This window comes from Lycium barbarum, chromosome 4, assembly GCF_019175385.1.
Source record: "Lycium barbarum isolate Lr01 chromosome 4, ASM1917538v2, whole genome shotgun sequence".
Lineage (NCBI taxonomy): Eukaryota > Viridiplantae > Streptophyta > Magnoliopsida > Solanales > Solanaceae > Lycium > Lycium barbarum.
In genome coordinates, this window is record NC_083340.1 from 14,326,437 (window position 1) to 14,349,969 (window position 23,533).

The window sequence follows — 23,533 nt, forward strand, 5'->3', positions numbered from 1 at the left end:
TACACAGGAATCTGCCAAACCATTTTATTACATTAATTAAATGCACCAATTTGCAGAAGATATCTTTGTTTAGACATCTTTCTTACATTAAAACTAAAAGTAAAAACAAGCGTGCACATATATTAAGAGCACTTTTCTAGCTGCAACAATATTAATTTGCTTTCATGAATTAGACCTCCTCTTACCATAATTTGATCATGTTATTTTTAATAGTATAGATAAGAGGAAATCCTGTAGTGTTCACAAATTGTGAAGAGAATAAGCTTTCAAGGGGCATAGCCGCCACCACCACCATGTCCGGATCCACCCCCTTCACCACCACCATATCCACCTGCATGTCCACCCCCTTCACTACCGGCATAGGCTCCTCCTCCGCCGGCCCCACCTCCACCGCCTCCACCGTATCCTCCAGCTCCATGACCTCCGCCTGCACCGCCACCGGCTCCTTCACCACCTCCGTAGCCGCCACCTGATGCTCCACCAGCTCCCCCTGCTGAACCACCTCCGCCACCACCTCCGTGGCCTCCTCCACCACCACCACCGCCTGCTGCCCCACCAGCACCATATCCGCCACCACTTCCTCCTCCTTCACCTGCACCAGATCCACCTCCATGTGCTCCACCTGCAGCAGAACCACCGCCTCCACCACCACCTCCGTGGCCACCTCCACCACCATATCCACCGCCTGGCGCCCCACCAGCTCCATATCCGCCACCGCTTCCTCCTCCTTCACCTGCACCGGATCCACCACCATGTGCTCCACCAGCAGCCGCTCCTCCGCCACCACCACCACTGCCACCGCCACCTCCACCGCTGTATCCACCTCCCGGTGCCCCACCAGCACCATATCCGCTGCCACCTCCTTCACCGCGACCACTTCCACCGGCATAACCACCATGGTCACCAGCTACAGCTCCACCTCCACTACCTCCACCCGAACCTCCTCCACCGCCACCGGCATAGGCGCCAACCTTGGCGCCAATACCAACATCAAGATTGATGAGGGTTCTTGCAGCTGAACATATTCCTATACTCAATAAAATAAAGAAAACAATGTTAAAAACTCTAGTACTCTTCTCCATTGGAATACAGTTGAATATATCCCTCAACCACGACTTAATATTGATATTGCATGGATTGTAGGCTATTTAAAGATGTTTCGAACGATTAGAAAAGCGCGTCTATGCAAAAAGCATATAAAATTGCAGCTATTTTAGTCCCTACAAGGTGGTCCATATAATTCACCAACACCATCATAAAATTGGTTTCATTTCATTTCAATTCCCAAGTCTAGTATACTTGCTAGTGTGCTTGTGCTGTCTCCCATATTTCATATTGTATACCAAACAAATTTAACATATGATGGCCCTACTTATTCTCTTTATCTTTTTTTATGCTTCTCGTTGGGCATCCAAATTCAAAACAATTCCCCCTACAATAGATCACTATGTTTCTTGGATATATTTCACTTAGGTAAGTCAATTAGTTTACTTTATTTGGGTAGAAGCAACTTTTTTTCTCATTTTTAACGTGGATAAAAACAGTTAGTGCTATAACAGAAAGGAAAGAAGAACAATATACTACATTAGGGGTGGACAATTACCTTACTTTAAAGGTTTTCTCCCCTCCCTAGCTTTGTGCATTCTCCATTTGAGGTGCATTTGTGAACATATTGTTAAATTTTAATTTGTTTTTGCAGCAAACTGAGAAGAGGTTGAATCCTATTTGCTAATGTGAAATTAAGAATAAATCAAGTAGAATTTTTTGTTTTTGGGTGGAATATTAAGTATATTAGTTACCAAAAAAAAATAAAAAATCAAGTATATTAGCTTTGATTCAGGTTTAGCTAACACAGATCTGTAGCTCTCAACATTAGGGATCAAATTGTGAGGTTCTCTCCAATCGGCTAATTAGTTACGATTAAAAATAGATCTAGATTGATTTGATTACAAGGATTAGCACATAGATGAGAGAAAGTACCACATTAGATATAAAATACGAGATATTGGAATGATTTCGATGACATCCACCAATAATAAGTTTTGCATTTTGAATCGATTATAAGTTTGCTAAATGTAAAATGTGGATGCTTAGGTCACTATTTCTGTAGCACACGGCCACACGCTGCTGGCCTGCTTTATGGTATCCACAATCATATAATAGAATATTACATATGAATTTAAGTTCCATTATGCAGGGTAATTATATATCTTTATTTATTTTGTTATGCTCATTATGTAGAGGATTATCACAAGTGCAGAAAAGCAAAGAAAGACATACCATACATATGTCACTAATTCTGCTAAAGAGGGAAGATAATCATATTAAACCATAGCGTTCAAGATCAGAGTTTACACCTTAAAGTTACAGTGTCTAAAGCTAAGTATGACCGAAAACTTAAAATATTGTAGACATCGAAATTTTATGGAACTCTACAAGACGAGTCCAACCCATCTTCTAACTCTAAGGTCCGCTAGGGTTTCTCGGAAGCTACTCTATCCTAAACCCTAGCTCACGCCTATACAAGAGGACACATATTTCCTTGAAAAACCATCCTGAAAATTCCATAAATCCCTAGAATATTCTGTTACACCTCGTAGTTTTGTACGTGAAATTTATTAGGTGTTAGTTATTTAAGTCTAGACGTGGAGCATTTATCTCATGGTTACGAGGGTTTGAGTTCATATAATAAACTATGGAAGACTCGGGGACCAAGCAAATCAAGGAAAATAAATTTGTCGAAAATTTAAAACAGGATTTTGAGTCAACTTTGGAGGGGTATATCTCCATGTATATTAGGATTTTTAAGGTGTTTCAAAATCCTAAAATGAAGTTTGTTGAGTCTAGTTTCTAATGCAACGAACCGCTCGTCGATAGGACATTGGAGTAGAGAATTATAGACGTTACAAACTGAGCTGTCAACGCAGAAACAGTGCTGCTATAGTACCGCTACAGTGCTGCCGCCTCAGCCACTATAAAAAGGGTGAAAACCCCATTTTATTCATCAAAAACTCTCTAAAATGTTCCAGAAATTTCAGCAATAAAAGGGGTCTTAAATATCACATAGAAGTAAGGATTTTGAGCAAAATCCAAGCTACGGAATACTAATCGACGGATAAGGTATGTAAGGTGTTCGTTACCCTTTTTCTTTGGCACGAATCCTACTAGAACATAAAGATGAGCGTTCCATAATAAATCCACTCCATTCCCATGCTTTGTATATCAAATCTTAACGTATTGTTATTGGATTGATTCCTCAAATATTATTTTACTCATTGTCGATCATTCCTTTGGACTCTATACAAATTCCATAAGCTATTCGGAGACTTCCGACCTTATGTCACTCCGAAAGGCCAAGGTCAGATTATTGATTTCTCATTCAAAAACCAGCCTCAGAACATTGCGCTTTCCTTCCGCATGTCACTCTGAAAGGCCAAGGTCAGATTATTGATTTCTCATTCAAAACCCAGCCTCAGAACATTGCGATGCGGAAGGAAAGCGGAGTCCTGCACAGAAGGTTTCAGGACATTGCGCTTTCCGTCCGCATCGCGAAAGGAAAGCGGAAGGTCTCAGAACCTTGTGCTTTTCTTCCGCATCGCGGAAGAAAAGCGGAATCCTGCACAGTTGTTTTTTTTTGGTCCAGATCAATAATGGTATCTACTTATATATATATATATATATATATATATATATATATATATATGTAATGCACTATTTTACTACACCGTGCCGCGCTATAGTCGGCCGGGCATGGCGCGTAGATGCGCACACCACTGCAGTGGGCATGTTACGATATTGCCCCGGACGCGGGAGGCCCGGACGCGGGCTAATGATGATAACACCGAGCCTTAATGGCCGGGCATGATTTTACATATATGACACCGAGCCTTACGGCCAGACATGGATACTATCTATTACATACAGATATATATATATATAAGCATACAAATGATTTTATCATGCATTGCATTTTGTGCTACTTCCAAATGTTCGATTTTCTTTTGCCTATATTAATGTCACATTTTATCTTAATTATGTTATTGCCCTCCTGCCTTACATACTCAGTACTTTTATCCGTACTGACGTCCCATTGCCCGGGACGCTGCATTTCGTGCTGCAGGCGCTGACAGATTTATTGAGGAGCAACCGCAGTAGGATCCTCCAGCTTCAGCGGTGCTAGCAAGTACCACTACTCTGGGCTTGCTACCTTTTGGTATTTTTCTGTTAGTGTAATATATGTTCATACGTATACTCTTAGAGGCTCATGGACATTGTGGGATATGTAATTATTATGTATGGCCTTGTCGGCCTTGTTTTGGCTTCTTGACATGTTTCTGATAGCCTTGTCGGCTTTACGATATACTTGATGTTGTAGCGACCTTGTCGGTCCGCATATGTATATATGTGTTGATTTATCGAATACTTTTATGTTAGCCCTTTTCCGCGAGCAGACGTTCTTGAGTTATGGTATGTGATGTCCAAGTAACAGTTAAGTCATGTGACTTCGGCCTACGGGCCGGAGCCTGTCATACTCCTCGTCGGGGGTGTGACAAATTGGTATCAGAGCGGTTCAGTCCTAGGGATGTTCATGAGCCGTGTCCAGTAGAGTCCTGGTTATCGATATGTCGTGCACCATATCTATAGCTAGGAGGCTACAGGACATTTTGGAAAATACTTTTCTTCATGATCTAGATCGTGCGATAGAGCCAAGTTAAGAATGCAGCCATCTAATCCTTCCGTGTTTAATTTTCAGTGATGCCTCCGAGGAAGAAGAAAGTTAGTAGTATAATGGGCACTGCTGGCGAAGGCCCGAGCCGAGCACCGCCACCTGAGTTAGAGCATGGCGAGGCTCAGAGCGCTACCCCCTCGCATGCTACCTCTACTCCATCAAGTGCAGAAGAGCAAGATAGGGCTCCAGACCCTCCGGCTCCTCATCCTCCAGATCTTCACCCCGCTGCTACAGAACAGGACTTGCGAGACGCAGTCTAGTTATTGACTAGATTGGTGGCTGCTCAGACTCAGCGGCAGGCTGGCCTTCCGGATAGGGATGTCAGTTCCCGTGTACCTGGCTTTTATACCTTGGACCCTCCGGTGTTCACGGGGACAAACCCGAAGGATGACCCTCAGAATTTTATAGATCGAATGGGCCGCGCTTTGAGGGTAATGCATGCTTCTGACACAGAATCAGTGGAGTTAGCTTCTCATAGACTGTGGGATGTGGCCGCGGTATGGTTTGAGTCTTGGCAACAATCGAGAGGGCCGAACGCACCTCCAGCAGTATGGTCGGAATTCACCAGAGCCTTTTTGGATCATTATCTGCCCGCTGAGATTCGCAGAGCTAGAGCTGATGAATTTCTAATGCTTCGTCAGAACAATATGAGCGTTAGGGAGTATAGTTTGAAGTTTAACTCCTTGGTGAGATACGCCTCGGTGATGGTGGCTGAAATGGAAGATAGGGTACATCGTTTTGTGACGGGACTTGGGCCTCACTTGATTAAGGATTGTATGACGGCTTCGTTATAGATTGGTATGGATATTGCTCGTATTCAGGCGTACGCTCAAAATTTGGAGGACCTTGAACGCCGACAGCGGACTGAGCAAGAACCGAGAAGGGTCAGTTATAAGCGGGCCAGATCCGCAGGTTATTCAGGCGCTTATCAGGAAGATTATAGGCCCCATCCTTATAGAAGATCAGATCCTTCAGCGGCTAGTACACCTTCCAGGTTCCAGAGGCAGCGTTATGATAGACCCACTTATTCTGGACCGAGCCGAGGCTCGAGAGCGTCAGTTCCTGCTTACAGAAGAGAATCTAGCTAGGTAAGGCCTCCATTGCCCCGTTGTGACCAGTGCGGTAAAGGCCACTCTGGCCAGTGCCGCCAAGGTATGGGGGTGTGTTACTCTTATGGGCAGCCTGGTCATGTTATGGAAAACTGTCCATCTCATGGTAGAGGAGGCCCGGCTCAGCCAACAGGTTCGATCGCAGGATCTTCATCTTCTGTTCGCCCTCCTGGACAAGGTTCTTCTCCAGCCCCAGCAGGTAGAGGTAGGGGAAGAGGTCAGGTATCTGCTTCTGGCAGTAACCAGAATCTTATTTATGCACTTGCAGGACGGCAGGATCTTGAGTCGTCTCCAGATGTTGTGACAGGTATCTTATATATTTGTTCGTATGATGTCTATGCATTGATCGATCCGGGTTCCACGTTATCTTATATCACACCTTATATTGCTGATAAGTTCGGTATAAAGCCCGAATCTTTGTCCAAGCCTTTCTTGGTTTCTACTCCGATCGGGGAACCTGTTATTGCAAGACGAATTTATCGTAAGTGTGTGGTTACGATATGTGGTCGTGAAACAGTTGCAAATCTAGTGGAGTTAGAAATGGTGGACTTTGATGCTATCATGGGAATGGATTGGCTGGCCTCTTGCTATGCCAATGTGGAATGTTGGTCTAAAATTGTGAAATTTCAGTTTCCGGGTGAACCAGTCCTTAAATGGATGGGCAATAGCCCAGCACCAAAGGGTAGGTTTATTTCCTACCTTAAAGCGCGAAAAATGATTTCCAAAGGGTATATTCATCATTTGGTTCGAGTTAGAAGCACTGAAGCTAAACCGCCAACGTTGCAATCCGTTCCTGTAGTTAATGAATTTCAGGATGTATTCCCCGACGAATTACCAGGCCTCCCTCCCGAAAGGGAAATTGAATTTGCGATTGATGTGTATTCGGACACTCAACCCATCTGTATTCCCCCTTATCGTATGTCCCCTGTCGAGTTGCGCGAATTGAAAGTGCAATTGCAGGACTTGTTAGACAAGGGCTTCATTAGGCCCAGTACTTCTCCGTGGGGAGCACCGGTATTATTTGTGCGCAAGAAGGATGGCTCACTAAGAATGTGTATTGACTACCGGCAGTTGAATAAGGTGACTATCAAGAACAAGTATCCATTTCCTAGAATTGATAATTTGTTTGACCAGCTACAGGGTGCTAAATGATTCTCGAAGATTCACTTAAGGTCAGGGTATCATCAGCTACGAGTAAAAGGGGAAGACATTCCGAAGACAGCTTTCCGAACGAGATATGGGCAATTTGAATTCTTAGTTATGTCCTTCGGATTGACAAATGCTCCTGTGGCCTTTATGGCGCTAATGAACACCATATTCCGACCCTTCTTGGATATTTTTGTTATTGTGTTCATTGACGACATCTTGGTATATTCTCGTTCGGAGAGGGAACATGCTGATCACCTCCGAAAAGTGTTGCAAACATTGTGAGATCAAAGGCTCTATGCTAAATTTTCCAAATGTGAATTTTGGCTAACTTCAGTGGCTTTTCTTGGCCATATTGTGTCCGATGAAGGTATTAAAGTTGATGATCGGAAGATTGAAGCCGTTAAGAACTGGCCTCGACCAACAACCGCTTCGGAAGTTCGAAGTTTCTTGGGTCTTGCTGGATATTATCGAAGATTTGTAGAGGGATTTTCTTCTATAGCGGCTCCCTTTACAAAGTTAACTCAGAAGGGGGCCAAGTTTCAATGGTCAGAAGCGTGCGAGCGGATTTTCCAGAAATTGAATGATAAGTTGATATCTGCCCCTATCCTCACCCTTCCAGAAGGCACCGAGGGTTACAGTGTATACTGTGATGCGTCACGCACCGGTCTGGGTTGTGTGTTGATGCAAAATGGTAAGGTAATTACTTATGCCTCCCGACAACTACGAAAACATGAGCAAAATTATCCAACTCATGATCTAGAGCTGGCGGCAGTGATTCACGCTCTAAAGATATGGCGGCATTATTTATATGGAGTTCATGTCGATATCTACACGGACCATAAAATCCTTCAATATATATTTAGGCAAAAGGAATTGAATTTGAGGCAGCGAAGATGGCTCGAATTGCTAAAGGATTATGATGCTGAGATTTTATATCATCCCGGCAAAGCTAATGTTGTAGCTGATGCCCTAAGTCGCAAATCAATGGGAAGTCTATTGTATGTGCCAGCAGAAAAATTAGAAATAACCAGAGAACTTCATCGCTTAGCAAATTTGGGAGTTCGCTTACTAGATTCGGAAGACATTGGAATTGCTTTACAGAATATATCCCAATCGACTCTTGCCTCTATGAAGATCCAGTTTTAATTAACATTAAGGAAGGAGTGCAACAAAATAGGATCTCAGCCTTCGAACTGGATTCAAATGGGTTTCTTAAACATCGAGGTCGAGACAGGATCATGCATTGCATTTTGTGCTACTTCCAGATGTTCAGTTTTCTTTTGCCTATATTAATGTCACATTTTATCTTAATTATGTTATTGCCCTCCTGCCTTACATACTCAGTACTTTTATCCGTACTGACGTCCCATTGCCCGGGACGCTGCATTTCGTGCTGCAGGCGCTGACAGATTTTTGGAGGAGCAACCGCAGTAGGATCCTCCAGCTTCAGCGGTGCTAGCAAGTACCACTACTCCGGGCTTGCTACCTTTTGGTATTTTTCTGTTAGTGTAATATATGTTCATATGTATACTCTTAGAGGCTCATGGACATTGTGGGATATGTAATTATTATGTATGGCCTTGTCGGCCTTGTTTTGGCTTCTTGACATGTTTCTGATAGCCTTGTCGGCTTTACGATATACTTGATGTTGTAGCGACCTTGTCGGTCCGCATATGTATATATGTGTTGATTTATCGAATACTTTTATGTTAGCCCTTTTCCGCGAGCAGACGTTCTTGAGTTATGGTATGTGATGTCCAAGTAACAGTTAAGTCATGTGACTTCGGCCTACGGGTCGGAGCCTGTCCTACTCCTCGTCGGGGGTGTGACATATTCACAAAGCGATCATGACATCAAATACTGTCTTTATCAAACTGCCTAATGTTTTGGAGATCAAATATATCACAAGGACGGGGAAAAAGTAGTAGAGAAGAATCAAGGGAATGAACAGAGTTGTATCCGCACTGTTTATCAATAAAAATATTATTGTTTCTTATTTTTTGTTTGTGGTTGCAGTTTATTTTCCGCATATCAAAATTTGTTGCAAACAATGTATAATTTAAAATTTATTGGTACAATCACTTATGACACTTGGTAGATGATACTGACTCTATCCTTCCAAGAAATTCAGGAGCTAGTTGAAAAGCATGGATTCAACATTAACCATGGTTCTGAATTCTGATGGAATTCATGTTTTCAATTCTTTCTCAGATCTACTCGGACAAGTTAACGGACTTTCAAACATGGACCTATGGAACTTTCCAGCTTTCATAAATAAGCAAACAAAACTATCCCACAATTTATGAAACCCCTTGAGCCATCTTGTAAATTTCGTGAATTTTGGTCAGGACAAATACTATTAGGCTCATCTTAATGATCATGTCAAGCTTGAAATTGTAACTTCTTGCAGATCAATGATCAATGGAGACTCAACTTTAATTGAAAAAAGAAAAAGAAAAAAGATAGGACTTCGTAACTTTATAGAGATATATGCATCCTAGGTACATTTTATAGGCTAGTTGTGCGTTGGGGCTAATGCAAGATATACAGATATATCTTCATTGATATGAACAGCGAGTACCATGAATAATTTAGAACCTCAGATTCTAATATAATTAACGGCATTATTAGTTCAAAAAGGTAGTAACATATTTCTGATTATTAAAGTTGTGCAGCTTAGTCAATCGTTTAGTTATACAAATGAAGTCTATCAGTAGTTTACACGTTATTACCCTACCGTGTATAGCTTTCCTGTGGTGGGTTCAGTCCGGGCCGATGTACAGTTCAAAAGACGAGAGTTCGGCAGAATTTAGTAATTTTTATGGTAAATTCTATAATTATTTTATGAATTTCCGTAATATGTATTCAGAAAGATAGTCTTAGTTATGCTTGGACAGTCTAAGTATATTTTCTTTGACCATAGTCTTTTCAGATACTTTCTAAATATTTTGAATTGCAAATCAGGGACGGAGCCAGGCATAGCTCCCTTTGACGAAAAATAACATTATTTATACATCGTTAAAATTATTTTTTATGTATATTTAGTAGATATTGAATCCCCTTCGACTTCTTCGTGTGTTCAGTTCTACAAATTTTGAACCTCTTTAGTGAAAATCCTGACTTCGCCACTATTGTAAACTAATTGTGACTTATAGTACTTGTTGTGTAGTTTCTAAGTATGTAATTTTTATTTCAAAAAAATTAAAGATTCTATGTCCGAATTCACATTAAACATTAGTCAGCTTGACCCTCGTAATCCGAATCCAGACAGTCTTTTTGGGACCGGGGGGGGGGGGGGGGGGGGAATATATATTATTAAATAATTTAGAACCAATTAACTCAAAATGGTCAAATTCCAAACTCATCAAAATCCTAAATCTGCATCTGAATTAAGTACATATATACTATAGACATACATTGTGCACGTCAACAAAGACTAATTTCAAGATTCATCATGTTAACTTTATATACCTTATATGACAAACAAGAGAATCACTAATTAGTGTGAACATATATGATACCATGTGGTCCTTTTTATCCCTCAATTTCATTGAATTGAAAAGGTTTTATGCTTAGAGCTATATAGACTCTCTTTTTTCATTTGTATGACATCCAAATGATCTCATCGTTATTTCTAGACTAGGATGCTTATTAGCCTACATAAACATTATCGAAACCCTAAAGAAATGGTCCTTACCTTCTAGAGCTTCACATGCTATACCACTTTCTCTACCCTTATGATGGGACCTCCCCATTTCTCTTTGCTATGTTTTAGTGGATTGATCCTTTTTCCCTTTCTCAATCACAGCCTCATAGTATGACAATAATAATACTAACATTTTCCTCTCGACTACATCATTTCTTACGTCCATCTTCACCCAATTCTTAGATCCAAAGGCGCATCAATAACAATATCCTTCCTCTCGCTACTAGTCGAACATAACATGTATGGGACTTAGTTTGATTATCTTATATAAATATCAAGGCAGACAGGAAGCTTGGATAAAGCTAACTTTCCTCTCGATTTGTGTGTGTCATCCTCACAGAGGCAAGCTAATTTTTTCCGTATTGTTCCAGTTTTATCGAATATTCCCGAAAGGCCCTCTTTGTGAGATTTGAAAGTAAAGAATTAATGCAATACACTCTAGACATAATCTGCTAAACTCTTTTATATTATCCCAGTTCTAATTAACTAACCTACCATCGTATATGAGATTTACTTGTATTCCAATGACGAAAAGAAATCGTCGGATATGATGTAATCTTGTGAGTGATCTCTTGTATTTTGCAATGACAATGAACAATAGACATGGCAGGGGTCTAAGACAAACCCCACCACACCGGGAGTGTAGATCCTGGGTGGATGGCGTAATTATATATATAAAAATCTAGTATAATGTGTTCTCCCATAGAATTAGATAAATTAATGAATTAATTTCTTGAAAAATAAATCGTCCATGCATGTGATTATTGCAGATACAATAATCACATTTAGGGATGTCAAATGGGTGAGTTGGGCTGAAATTGAGCATGGTAAAATGAGTTGAAGTAATAAATAAATGGGTCATTGACCCGTCCAGAAATTTCTTGGGTTGAAATGGCTACAAACCGGGTAATAATCCAACCCGCCAATGCTTACAACGTTTTAATTTTTTGTATTTGTTTTATTGTAATTTATTTGAGTACCTAATAAAAAAACATCCCTATATTATAACTATATGTAACATATCAAATAAAAAAAATGTCTTTTTAAAAATATATAGACGAAGTTTTTCATGGGTCAATCTGCGTTGCATACAAGACCATTTTTGAATGGGTTGAATTAAGCGAGTCATAATGAACTGAGTTAAAGATCCCTGAGTTAATAGAATAAAATGCTCTTATTAACCCTTCCCAAACCTGAATGGATTTTTTTTGGGTTGGGGGGTTATGTTCTTTTGAGATAATTTTGCCACCACTAATCATGTCAAAACTATTAAGCTATTGATAGTTGTGAAGAATATTTTCTCTCTTGCTGCTGTTTTCACGAATAAAGGCATTGTAGAGCACAATACATAAACCCTGCCGTCTTCATAGAATCATATACCTTGGTGGCGGTGGTTAGTTCCTCTAAGCGATGATTGGTTTAATTTTTTCCAAATGGTAAAAGTGGATCCAATTACACTCATTTAAGATATTATCTTCCATTGATATACTCAGTGTTCCAATATTGACTTTGTTGCCAAAAGAAGAAATGGATAATAAGAAAAGAGAAGATATAGAATTCATCTCTGAGGTTTATGCAAAGGTCAAATTTCATGTGTTAATTAGATCATGACCATTGCAAATTGCTTGGGCCATACGTTTTTTAGAGGCACTTAAATTCAACAGACGGTCAGATTCACTGTTTATTTTTCCAGCCAATATGCATGAATTAGACACTCAATATATACGTTATACAACAATTATATATGAATAATATTGTATACATATTATGCATCCGCCATTGTACTTTTAGTTTGAGCAGTTGGATGGTTACTTTGACCAATTCTTCTTTTTAATTATTAAAAGAATTAGAATGTTTGGGCTCCACTCTGTTATGGGCCTGGTATCAGTTGTGGGTTACCATCAATCGAAACCATTTATGAGATGAATATAAATGGGAAATTTGCACGATTTTCCTTATTCGGGGGTGGTCTTTAATTTTTGTCCCTCTAATTACTAGTCTAATTTTTGTCTTTCGTTAAAAATACCTCGAGGTTCTGGGTTTGAATCCCAACTCAGTATAAAAAAATAATCGCAAGGCAGAGTTACGTTGCAAAATTAGGCCTATTCAGACAAAAGTTAAGCCTTAAATTTGATAGAATTCTAGCAGTTTAAAAAAAAATGCCTTAAGGCACAAGCAAACCTCTGCCTTAGGACAATTCTGCCTTATAAGGCAGACTCTTCGCGAAGCTTTACCTTGCGGATTTTTTGTTTTTGACTGAGCGGGATTTTGAATCCAGAATCTCGGGATATTTTCGGCCACTTTTTTAAGTGAAGACAAAAATTAAAGATCAGCGACTTTGAAGGACAATCCGTGCAAAAAAATGAATCTAAATGCTCCGTTCCCTTCTCTCAAATGTTGAAAAGGAAATGATAGCATAGAAAATAGAAATCTAACGTTTAAGTCCTTTTATTTTAAGATGTTTAAAAAATTGATACCGTTTCATTAACAATATATTATTAGAAATATTCTGAACCCAACAACATCTCAAATTCAATTAAATATCTACATTTTAAACGTTGATGTTACATTTTCTATTGAAACTTATTTTTCAACTACTAATATTTTCTTCACTGCTACAAATATAAATAAGTCAAATTAATATCTAAAACTTTGTGTTCAATCATATTTAAATAACTCATATAAACAGGAAATACTTTAATTTAAGTTTTTAACTCTTTTCTTGATAGAGATTCATTTCAAAACAATTTACACTTCAATCTGTCTTTGTCACTTTGTTTTTTTTGGGGGGATTTAGGCCTTTTGCACAAGCAATATACAAGACAACATCTAGGACATGAATCATTTATGGGCTTCGACAAGTTAAGGATATTCCACCAGTTGAAAATTACAATTAAGCGATGTCTTAGTATATAAAAGAGAAAATAAGTTAGCAGATGCATATTTTTATTTGTAAAAGAAAAAAGAAAACACAGCTGCATATATATGTGAAGATTTAGAATAAACAAAAATGATCCTTTACGTTTGGGATACGTGCAAAGTAGTCTCTTAAATATATCCCGAGCAGTTTTGTTTCTCTAAATTTGTCAAAAGTCAGCACTTATAATCACTGTCAAATATTGAAGAAACTAAGTTTTATATTTACAGATGTGTGATACAAAATATTTAACCCCGAACACCAAGAAAGCCCCATTAAATTTCAAAAATCCCAGCATCAAAAACTACACCAAATATCATAAATAGATTCAATAGAAGGGGCAGAAACTGCATCTTAAAAGCTGCACCAGGCTCTAAAATTAGACCAAAATAGCATAAAATTTCAAAAACTATACCTCCATATGTGAATTCATATTAAATCCTATTTTTTTAACAGTTCCTGTTAAATCTAACAATAAGAGTTTGTAAAATATTTGACGAAGATCAAAGATGCTCACTTTTGACAAATATAAATGATCAAAATTGCTCACGAATATATTTCAAAGCTACTTTGAACCTACCTAAACATAAGGAACCATTTTTATTATTCTCGCTACAGTTTTTTCATTAAATCTCCGTACAGGGAACTTAAGAAACCCCAACATTGAAGACAAAAGAAATATTTTACTTATCAAAGCAGTATTTACTACTTGAAGATTTAGCTACAGATCTGAACTCTATTGCTTGTCCTTACAAAATGGTATTTTGTGGTTAGCAAATTCAAAATTGCTTCTTTCTTTTAATTATTTATTGAAATGGTTTTTGCGTTGTCATAACAGAATGATTAGAGGTTATGGTGATTTCGAGTGCTGGTGTGGCGAAGAACAAGTAAAAAGTAAGGGAAGATAATCTTTTGTAATTTATAAGGCCAGTGTCTTCATTTTATGCATATATTGTATGTGTTATATGTATATTCTAGTATATCATATATATATATATATACCTTATATATTGTGTGCATGTCATGTGCATCAATAGCATAAACATGACAAATATTTCTATTATATATAAGTGTGGTTGGTGGACTAACACATGCATAAAATGTTGTACCACAAGCTATATAAATTGTACATTTTAATCAACTACTTTTTTATCCCACGTGGACATATGACATAGGTCATATGTCATAGTACTGAATATTTATTCTCTTCTCATGTATATACGTATGCCCTTCGATTTTAATTCTACGACACTTATGTATTTCATCCGTGCACTTTTACTTGTTCATAAATGAAGTACTCAACATTACTAAAAATATATGTCAAATTACTTGTTCATTTACAAAACTAAGATAAAATTAATTAAATCTTTCCCATCTTATTCTCTCCGTTCCATATTACTTGGCCACATTACTAAAAATATATGTCCAAATTACTTGTTCATTCACAAAACTAAGATAAAATTAATTAAATCTTTTCCATCTTACCCTTAGTAATAAATGTTCTTGAAAATAGTCAATTTTGATTAGAATGTATTTATTGGAGAGAGATATGAGTAAGATAGTAAAATATATCTTTTATTTAAGATTTCTTAAGAGGCGTGCAAAAGGTAAAGTGACAAGTAATATGGGACGAAGGGAGTATACATTTTACCACAATATTCATATTTATTGGTGTAAGTCTCAATAACCTTCGAAAATGATTTGAAAATAAGTAATATGTGAAGGGTAAAGTTAATAATAAGAACAAAAATTTCTTTCTCTTGATATGTTATCGTGGACAAGTAAAAGTAAACGGAGGAAGTGACTTTTATCCCCATTTTTCTTCTTTGTCAATACTTTAAACGTGAAGAAGAGAGGAGGAACAATAGCAATGCAAATTTGTGCCAAAAGTTATATAAATTATACACTTTAACCAACTACTTTTTTATCTCACTTGAACATATGTCATAGTACTCGGTATTTACTCTCTTCTCATGTATACACGTATGCACTTCAATTTTAATTCTCCTACACATAAGTTGTCCACTTTTGACTTTTCACGCTCTTTAAGAATTAATAACTGAATTATATATTTTATTATAATATCCATATTTATTGGTGTATAGTCTCAATAGACTCATAAAATGATTTGAAAATGAGTAATTAATTTGAAGGGTAAAATAAGAAGAAGAAAATTTCTTTTTCTTGATATGCTAACATGGACAAGTAAAAGTGAAGGGAAGGAGTGACTTTTATCCCCGTTTTCCTTCTTTATCAATACTTTACTTATTTTACTCTCTTTTGCAGTCTCTGATTATTGTTTTTTTACATTTATAAAATGTATTACTTTATGTATTTATTTCGGAATTAAAATTTGGTGATTTACGATACAACATATATCTTTCTAATTTTGATTTCTTTGTAACAATTTTTTTTTAATCTATAATTGTTAATATAAAAAATGATAATATATTTTTAAATTAATTTAATAAAAATATTTTATTAGTTTTGCTTTTAAAAAATCCAATATATACAATAATGGTTTTTATGTTTGGATCTGAACAGTTAGCTAATTGAAATGGATATCAACCTAAAAAAATCGAGAATCAAAATATTCATTTTCCCTCATATTCTTACTAAATTTTTTTTCCACATCAATGAACAACTTTCATTGTTATGACAATAAGAAAAAAGTCCGACTCTTTCCATCTCAAAGACTTAATTCCATCATATGTTTTTAATTTTTAAACTCCATCTTTTAATTATAACTAAAGTGATGATACATAAATACATTTTGTATATGTTGCTATATATAATAACAATTAGAATGTTTTTAAAAGTAATTTTCAAAATACAAACCTTAAAGACTGGCTAATTAAAGTGAATAGACATGTTCGGCCCGTGCGATAATGCTAGTATAATATATAAGTGATATACATGATAGTGTTCTTCTTCAATCTCGAAGTTCGATATGAAATTCAATTCAAAACATCACCAAACTGCACCAAATCATCCCAAACTTGAGATATAATCTTCTCAAGATGTTTCCAAACTTTGGTAACAACAAATCAGTCCAAGATGATTCCCATTTTGCAAATCCAATTTTAGCTTCAAAGCTTATTCGGCGGTTGCTCTGGTTATTCATGTTTCTAAAATTCCTAATTTTATAGGTTTTGTTGGGAGTTGTATATATCCTATAAAATAATTATTGTTGTTATAAAACTATATAATTGCAAATATATAAGAGAAGCAAACCAATAACTTTGTAGAGAGGAGGAAGAGATTATATTATCATCTTTTCTTGAATTTTACAAATGAGAAGACAAAGTTCCTTATTTATAGAACAAGTTTTCTCCTCAACCTACAATATACAACTTGTGCAAGTTGATGGATTCAACTTGGTACAACTAAGAAACAACAAAGATACAACTTGCAAGGGCAAGTTGTATTTACCACTTTAAGTCAAGTGGTATACCTTACATGTTTAGTTGTATAATCATTAATAATACATCTAAAATACAACTTGACAAATGGTTTATAACACTCCCCCTTGAATGTTTATTAATAGATAATGTGTCTCGTTAAAACTTTACTAGGAAAGACCCAGTGGGAAAAATCCTAGTTAAGGAAAAAGCGTACACAAATCTGGTAATACGCATTTCAGCTGCCTCATTAAAAATCTTATCAAGAAAACTCAATGGGACAAAACCTTGGTTGAGGAAAAAAGAGTACAACGCATATTTTACTCCCCCTGGCGAAGACCAAAATTCAGATGTCGGAGTCTTCATATTCCAATCTTGAATAACATCTTCTCAAGAGTTGAAGTTGGCAAAGATTTGGTGAACAAATCTGCAGGATTATCAATATCACCATTCTTCTGGAGATCATGTACTCCAATCTTGTATACAATATATCATATGTTGACGTTGGTAGTGTCTTTGTGATCAGATCTGTCAAATGATCATTTGACGAACTGGTTAAGCATCAAATTCTTCATTCTTTAGATAGATGTGTTTCAGCGGCATACAATATTGTTGCAATCACGTCAAGTACATTCTTGACTTGGTTTATAAACTGTTGTTATCTTTCTACAATTTGACTGTCATGTAAAACAACATGGTATGACAGTAATCCTTTATGGAAATAGATAACATATCTGGATAGAACTCTTATGTTGATCAGATGAATGTCATGTATATCCAAAACACTTGACAACATTTGTTAGGATAAACACATTTATGTTAGGGCTTTCATTGACAATATGCAATCGATCTTATTCAATATCTCTATGAAGGAGAGAAATTATATCATGCTTATAGTTATAGTAAGATAAATAAGTGCAACAATTGCACAAATATATGGTACGTTAGGACCAATATAGTTTTCTCATTTCAACTTCTTTAAGCAGATAATCAACTATTTTTGAAAACTCTTCAAGAGCTCCAGAAATATTCAAGTCATCAAATTGTACAATAATATGAAAGGTTCTGATTATCATAAAGAGACAATGGTAAACATGGTCATCTTTGTACACTAAGGTGATTAAAGCACATTCACCTTTCTTGATTTAATCCATATAAGGATTATGAACAAGTTCCCCAAGAACTTGTATATGCTTCAAGCATTTTGGATCATTCAAATTTTTTTGAATTTTATCAAGTAAAACATATAGATCGTGACAACACCCATTTAGTTGTTAAATGGCGTGGCATCTTCTGATGTCTGGACTGCAGGTCGAATAAGCTTTACGCTTACCAAGATGTATCATATCACTTGGTAATTATTTTTATGTCGGCATGATTTAAGAGACGTAGAACTCAGATCCTCACAATCTTATACAATATTGCGCGCCATATTGTATCAAGGATATCATCGACGAGATATCATTTTGTATCAGTTCATAATTCGATATAACTTATTGAGATCTCATCACTTTATTGTTTTCAAGTACCTAAACCTCCCATAAGGTTTCATGAAGTGTTATGTCGTAGGCTCTTCAAGAGCACATTGCCTCTTTATTATGATCATTTTGATCATTTGCTCATCCCCTTTTTCAAGGATTATTACATTTGGAACCGATTGGTCTACCATACTTCATGCATGTTGTAGACTTTGTCCTTCAGGGACATTAGGAGCATTTTGCAGATGAAATATGAAATAGTTCGATCAGCAAATGCCTCCAGTATTTTATTTGAATTATCTGAGGATTATATTGATGATAATTCACAACATATTTCTTAGCTGCATATTTTCTCTCCCTTATGTTAGAAAAACTAACATATATCCTCATATTATTTGGGAAATCCATCTATGTGCATCATGGTATATCCATTAATTATATACCGCACATCAAAAGCTATAAGATGGAAATATCTAGTTCCTGACCCTGACCCAATTATGAGGGGAGAATTTATCATAATTTATCGGTTTGAAGCATACAGGTGTCGTTGTATGCAATATATCATATCTCATACCAACATCTGAAGCTCTGTTCTCATAAGCAATGGTTTAGCTATATTATGGAGGCATCCAATGCCAAGCCAGCTTAGATTTAAACCAGCATTATCAAGATGAATTATCTTTATTACATATCTGGAAATTGTGCTTCCAACTCATTTATTTTGAGCAAGCAACTTCGTAGATGTCAAACTGCCAGTTGACAATAAACTTACATGTCTCATAGATGCATCTATTTAAGACATCACATTGCAGGTGAAGGGGCCCACATTCACCTTTTTATATTTTCCAGAAATTTGGGGATTCAGTCCCAACATTAGCTGGTGTAATCAACTTATCATGAGAACAAGCAACACAAAAAAATTGTTGAAGAATCTTCTAGTTCTTCAATATGTTTTGAGTACTCAATTAGCACTTCATATTTAAATCAAGACGATCAAAATGGTCTTTTCAACTGATAAAATTATCTGTACCCGTAAACTTCAAGTTTTCCATGACGAGTGCTATTTATTTTATAAACTTCTGATTTACTATTGCATAAGATTTTATATCAATAAACTTTCGGTTTATTGTGGCATATGATCTTATCATGCTGGGGTATCGTTTCACATATGTATTTCCTGCTCGTTGTAATTTGGAGATATTCAATCTTCCAATCATTTTTAGTATCGATATGATTATTATTTTTATTGCCAATAAACTTCAGCTTTAGTACAATTTGTGTTCCGATCGTACCAATTATGATCTAGGATGAATGGGGCTATCATCTACAACCTCTTCAGGAGACTTTAATTTATACCATAATTAGATATTATTTGGACACTACTGGTCATATCATGATTCTTGTAAACAAACAATTAGCTCTTCTGGAGCCCTTGGGAAGATATATTTGTATTGCCAAATATTGCTTAGAAACAGCTTGTATCATGAAAGAAAATTTGGTTAAACACCACTGGTGTCATGAAATAAAACAACAACCAAATGAAAATTTAAAGACAATTTTAATTTATATAGTATAAAAATAAACGTTAAGTTCTGAACTTCAGTATTTCAAATATCTCCTTCAAAGAGATTAGCCATTAACATCTTGCATCAAATCGACAACCACATAGTAATCACATCCTTCAGGAAAAGATACATTAATTGTTATATGCTTCAAGGATATCAATAAAAACTAACCATAACGTATCGATGTGGTTATAGTAGAAACATTCTACTCTAATTTCTTTTGTCGTAGAATGATACTTAATAAAATTATTTGAGATGTTCTACGTACAACAGGTACGTGTTGCAACGACTTTTATACCACATGTATTTTCTTTGTTATTTTATCTCTCCCGGAGGTAGGTTGTGATATTTCTTCATTTGCTTCGGGGAGTGAAACCAGATTATTTGAATGTGCTTGATAGACGACTGTCACACCCCTTTTTAACCTGGTTGATTTAGGAGTATGACGTATTGGTGATTCCTGTTTATTTTTGTTTTAAGGAGTCGCCACCTAATTAATTTAACGGTGAATTAGGACACCTAAATATTAACTAAGGTAAAGTTAAAACTAAACCTCTGTTAATGGTCTGCTTAACCAATGCGATTCTAGGTAAGGGCTCTATATTATCCTATAGGGAAGGGGTTAGGCCTCCTTTAGAATCCGTTAACTTACGGTTATCCGACCAAACTTAGGTTAATTAATTGAAGTTAAAGATGTAGCATTCAAATTTTAAGAAGTGGGCTTGTAATGCTGCTAGTGTTTCAAAAAAAATATGAACTGCTTAGCATAAGACTTATACATATTGCTAAGGCTTTAAATAAGAAGGCTATTAAAAATAAGATTAATACTTTGTATAAAAGGAAATCTTAGAATGCTATTTGAAATAAAATTTATAATAGTTGCTAATAGTTTTAAAGGAAGTAGCATAATAAAAAATGAAGTTTACAAAATATGATAACTTATATATAAGTAGAAGACGATGCGAATTTGTGCAATGTTTTAATAAATATTTAAACGAACTAAGCAATGAGGTATTAATTGATTTTGAGTTTTAGAAGTGTGAATAAAAATACAAAATAGCAAATAGATTTCTTTTATCCATTTTTAGTATCTTTATCAACTATGTTTAATTAATAATATGCGTGATTGACTCAAAACTTGAAGAGTTATTTAAAATATGTTTGAATTTATGCTTTAATATAAAAAGAAGAAAAAATAGGATTTATGACATCAATTGTTCGTCTCTTTTAAACTAACTACCCATTACTAAAACTGAATCTACTAATTCATTAGGATTCATCTAAGTTAATAAAATAAGATAAAGTTAGTCGTACAAGGCAAATAAATAAAAAAAATACACAACAATAAAATAAGGAAGAAGATGAAATGGATCTGGCCCATTTTAAGGCCCAACTGCTGCAAATTCTGCTGATGGAAATGAGCTCGGCCCACATATTTTGGTCTGTGGACAAGAGGCTGGACAAAGAGGAATGACGTTTCGTTGGGCCTTGGCCTAATGCCGAATGCGGGAAATGACGAGCTCTCGGACTCGTATGCGATAATCATGCATAAAAATGGAAAAGAAACGGATTAGTATACAATCAAGGGGTAAGGTCACCCTTTAACACATACTAAAAGAGACTGGACAATCCACAGATCAAAGACAAATACTTCCTTAAATCCTTAATTACTGTTTTCTTCTTTTCTCTTTTATCCTCTTCTTTTACTTAGATTAGAATTGTAATGATTTCCCTATTTGTTTCCATCTTTAGGCCTAGGCAAATTGAAGACCAAGGGTTATTATTATTACATCATCTACTTGTGCACACATAAAGCAAAGAATTCACGTTTCAAATAAAAGCTTCATTCTTCAAATTGTTCAGGATAAGAGATTTTGTTTCATAAGAGAGAGTAATGCATGACTAACTAATAAGAGGATGTGATTTCAAATTGGGAACACAAGCACATATTGTAGGGAATCTACTCATATTCATCTAACTCAACCTCTAAACTACCTTATCTCTTTTAAACAATACCTAGGATTAGATTTTGCTGCATGGTTAGGCTTAATATTGTAACTAACAACTAACGTGACTTTAAGGAAGAAGGGAAAGGGAAAAACATGAAACCTTAGAAGTACTTCTACCACATCATTTCCCAACAGACATGGGAATACTGGCATCATATGAACAAACAACTAAAAGGAGGTTCAAGCAGCTCATGTTCTTGAATGTATTTTAATGCAACATTCACCTTATGCCTACTGTTTTACCTTACATAGACCATAAAGCAAGCACAGAACTAATAAAAGCAGCTCTTTTAGCACATGGGAACCCAACATGAACAAACACCAAAACATAAGCTAAATCAACTAACATAAATAAATTTAGATTAGGTAAAACTCTAAATAACAAAGGAAACGAATAAAGAGTATATGCAGATCTATTTGTAGACTGCTGGTATGAAATTCCCATCAATAGTTAATCAATTTAGCCCACATTTGCAACCTAAATCTTACTTGAATGAAACATCACACTCTATTTCATCCATATATTAAATGCCATACTCCTTTCAAACTAATCTTTCAGTACTTGTCTAACTTTAGACTACCCTTAAGTCCATGTTTTATCATCAGTTCCTAGTTTAACAGACACAAACAGAAGCAAGCAAACGTACAATTAATGAAATCAGGCATGCAGAGCCACATACAGAATCATGCAGTACATGTCTAACAGATTCTATCAACAGGGGACTTTAAACACCATTTCAGGACTCGACCAAACACCAGTACACATTCACAGATGCTAGACTAAATTTAAAATGGCTTTAGCTCTTTTAAAATACCACCTGAGACTTATAATGATAAAAACCAATAAAGACCAAATAGGCATGCAAAGGTTTAAATAGGTTTAGCTCAACAAACAAATAACTATTCGATACTCATGTCGATTTACTTTCAAGGATTCAACACATAACTTTGGAGCACAATAATGTTCTAAAGGACCTAAATAAAGTTGTAAAAACAGGAAAGAAGCACTCGACCTGAATAAAGAGGTAGTTGAACTACAATTATGATTATACTAAAGAGAAAGCCAGAGATCAATAACTTCATTATTTAAAATATTTAGCGATGGTTCGAGACTAGACCAGCTATGTATCAATATCTAAACAGCAGACATGGTTTTAAAACTACCCTAAACACATAAGACAAACAGAAGGCATTTAATTTATTGATAAATTCATAAAGGAAGAGACGTTTACCGACCTGATTAGCATGTTTACTAACCAGGCAAATTATATCCTATAACCCATTTCGGTACCTACTTAAACTGACATTGCATGCGTCGAACTGAATCAAACTAATCACATAACATCACCCATTAGCCAACACACACAAAAAAAAATTAAATGACACTATATCAGATTAAACCAGGCAGGCTTCTATTACGAAAACTAATAACAGGCTGAACTAATAATTAATTTACAAAACTAATTTCAC

The 23,533-nt window shown here is 36.1% G+C and overlaps 1 protein-coding gene and 1 non-coding gene across 2 annotated transcripts; both read right to left on the reverse strand.

Annotated features, from left to right (window-relative positions):
* LOC132635293 (glycine-rich cell wall structural protein 1.8-like) lies at window positions 1–1,142 on the reverse strand. The gene has a single exon (XM_060351620.1). The coding sequence runs from the start codon at window positions 1,080–1,082 to the stop codon at window positions 267–269; it is 816 nt and encodes a 271-aa protein (XP_060207603.1). The 5' UTR covers window positions 1,083–1,142; the 3' UTR covers window positions 1–266.
* Window positions 1,143–10,989: 9,847 nt separating this feature from the next.
* LOC132638876 (U6 spliceosomal RNA) lies at window positions 10,990–11,090 on the reverse strand. The gene has a single exon (XR_009581937.1). It is a non-coding gene; the product is annotated as a U6 spliceosomal RNA (small nuclear RNA).
* Between the last annotated feature and the right edge of the window lie 12,443 nt (window positions 11,091–23,533).

Bases quoted from the DNA above. Each gene is read 5' to 3' on its own strand.
- LOC132635293 (XM_060351620.1), bottom strand. From the start codon at position 1,082: ATGGAGAAGAGTACTAGAGTTTTTAACATTGTTTTCTTTATTTTATTG.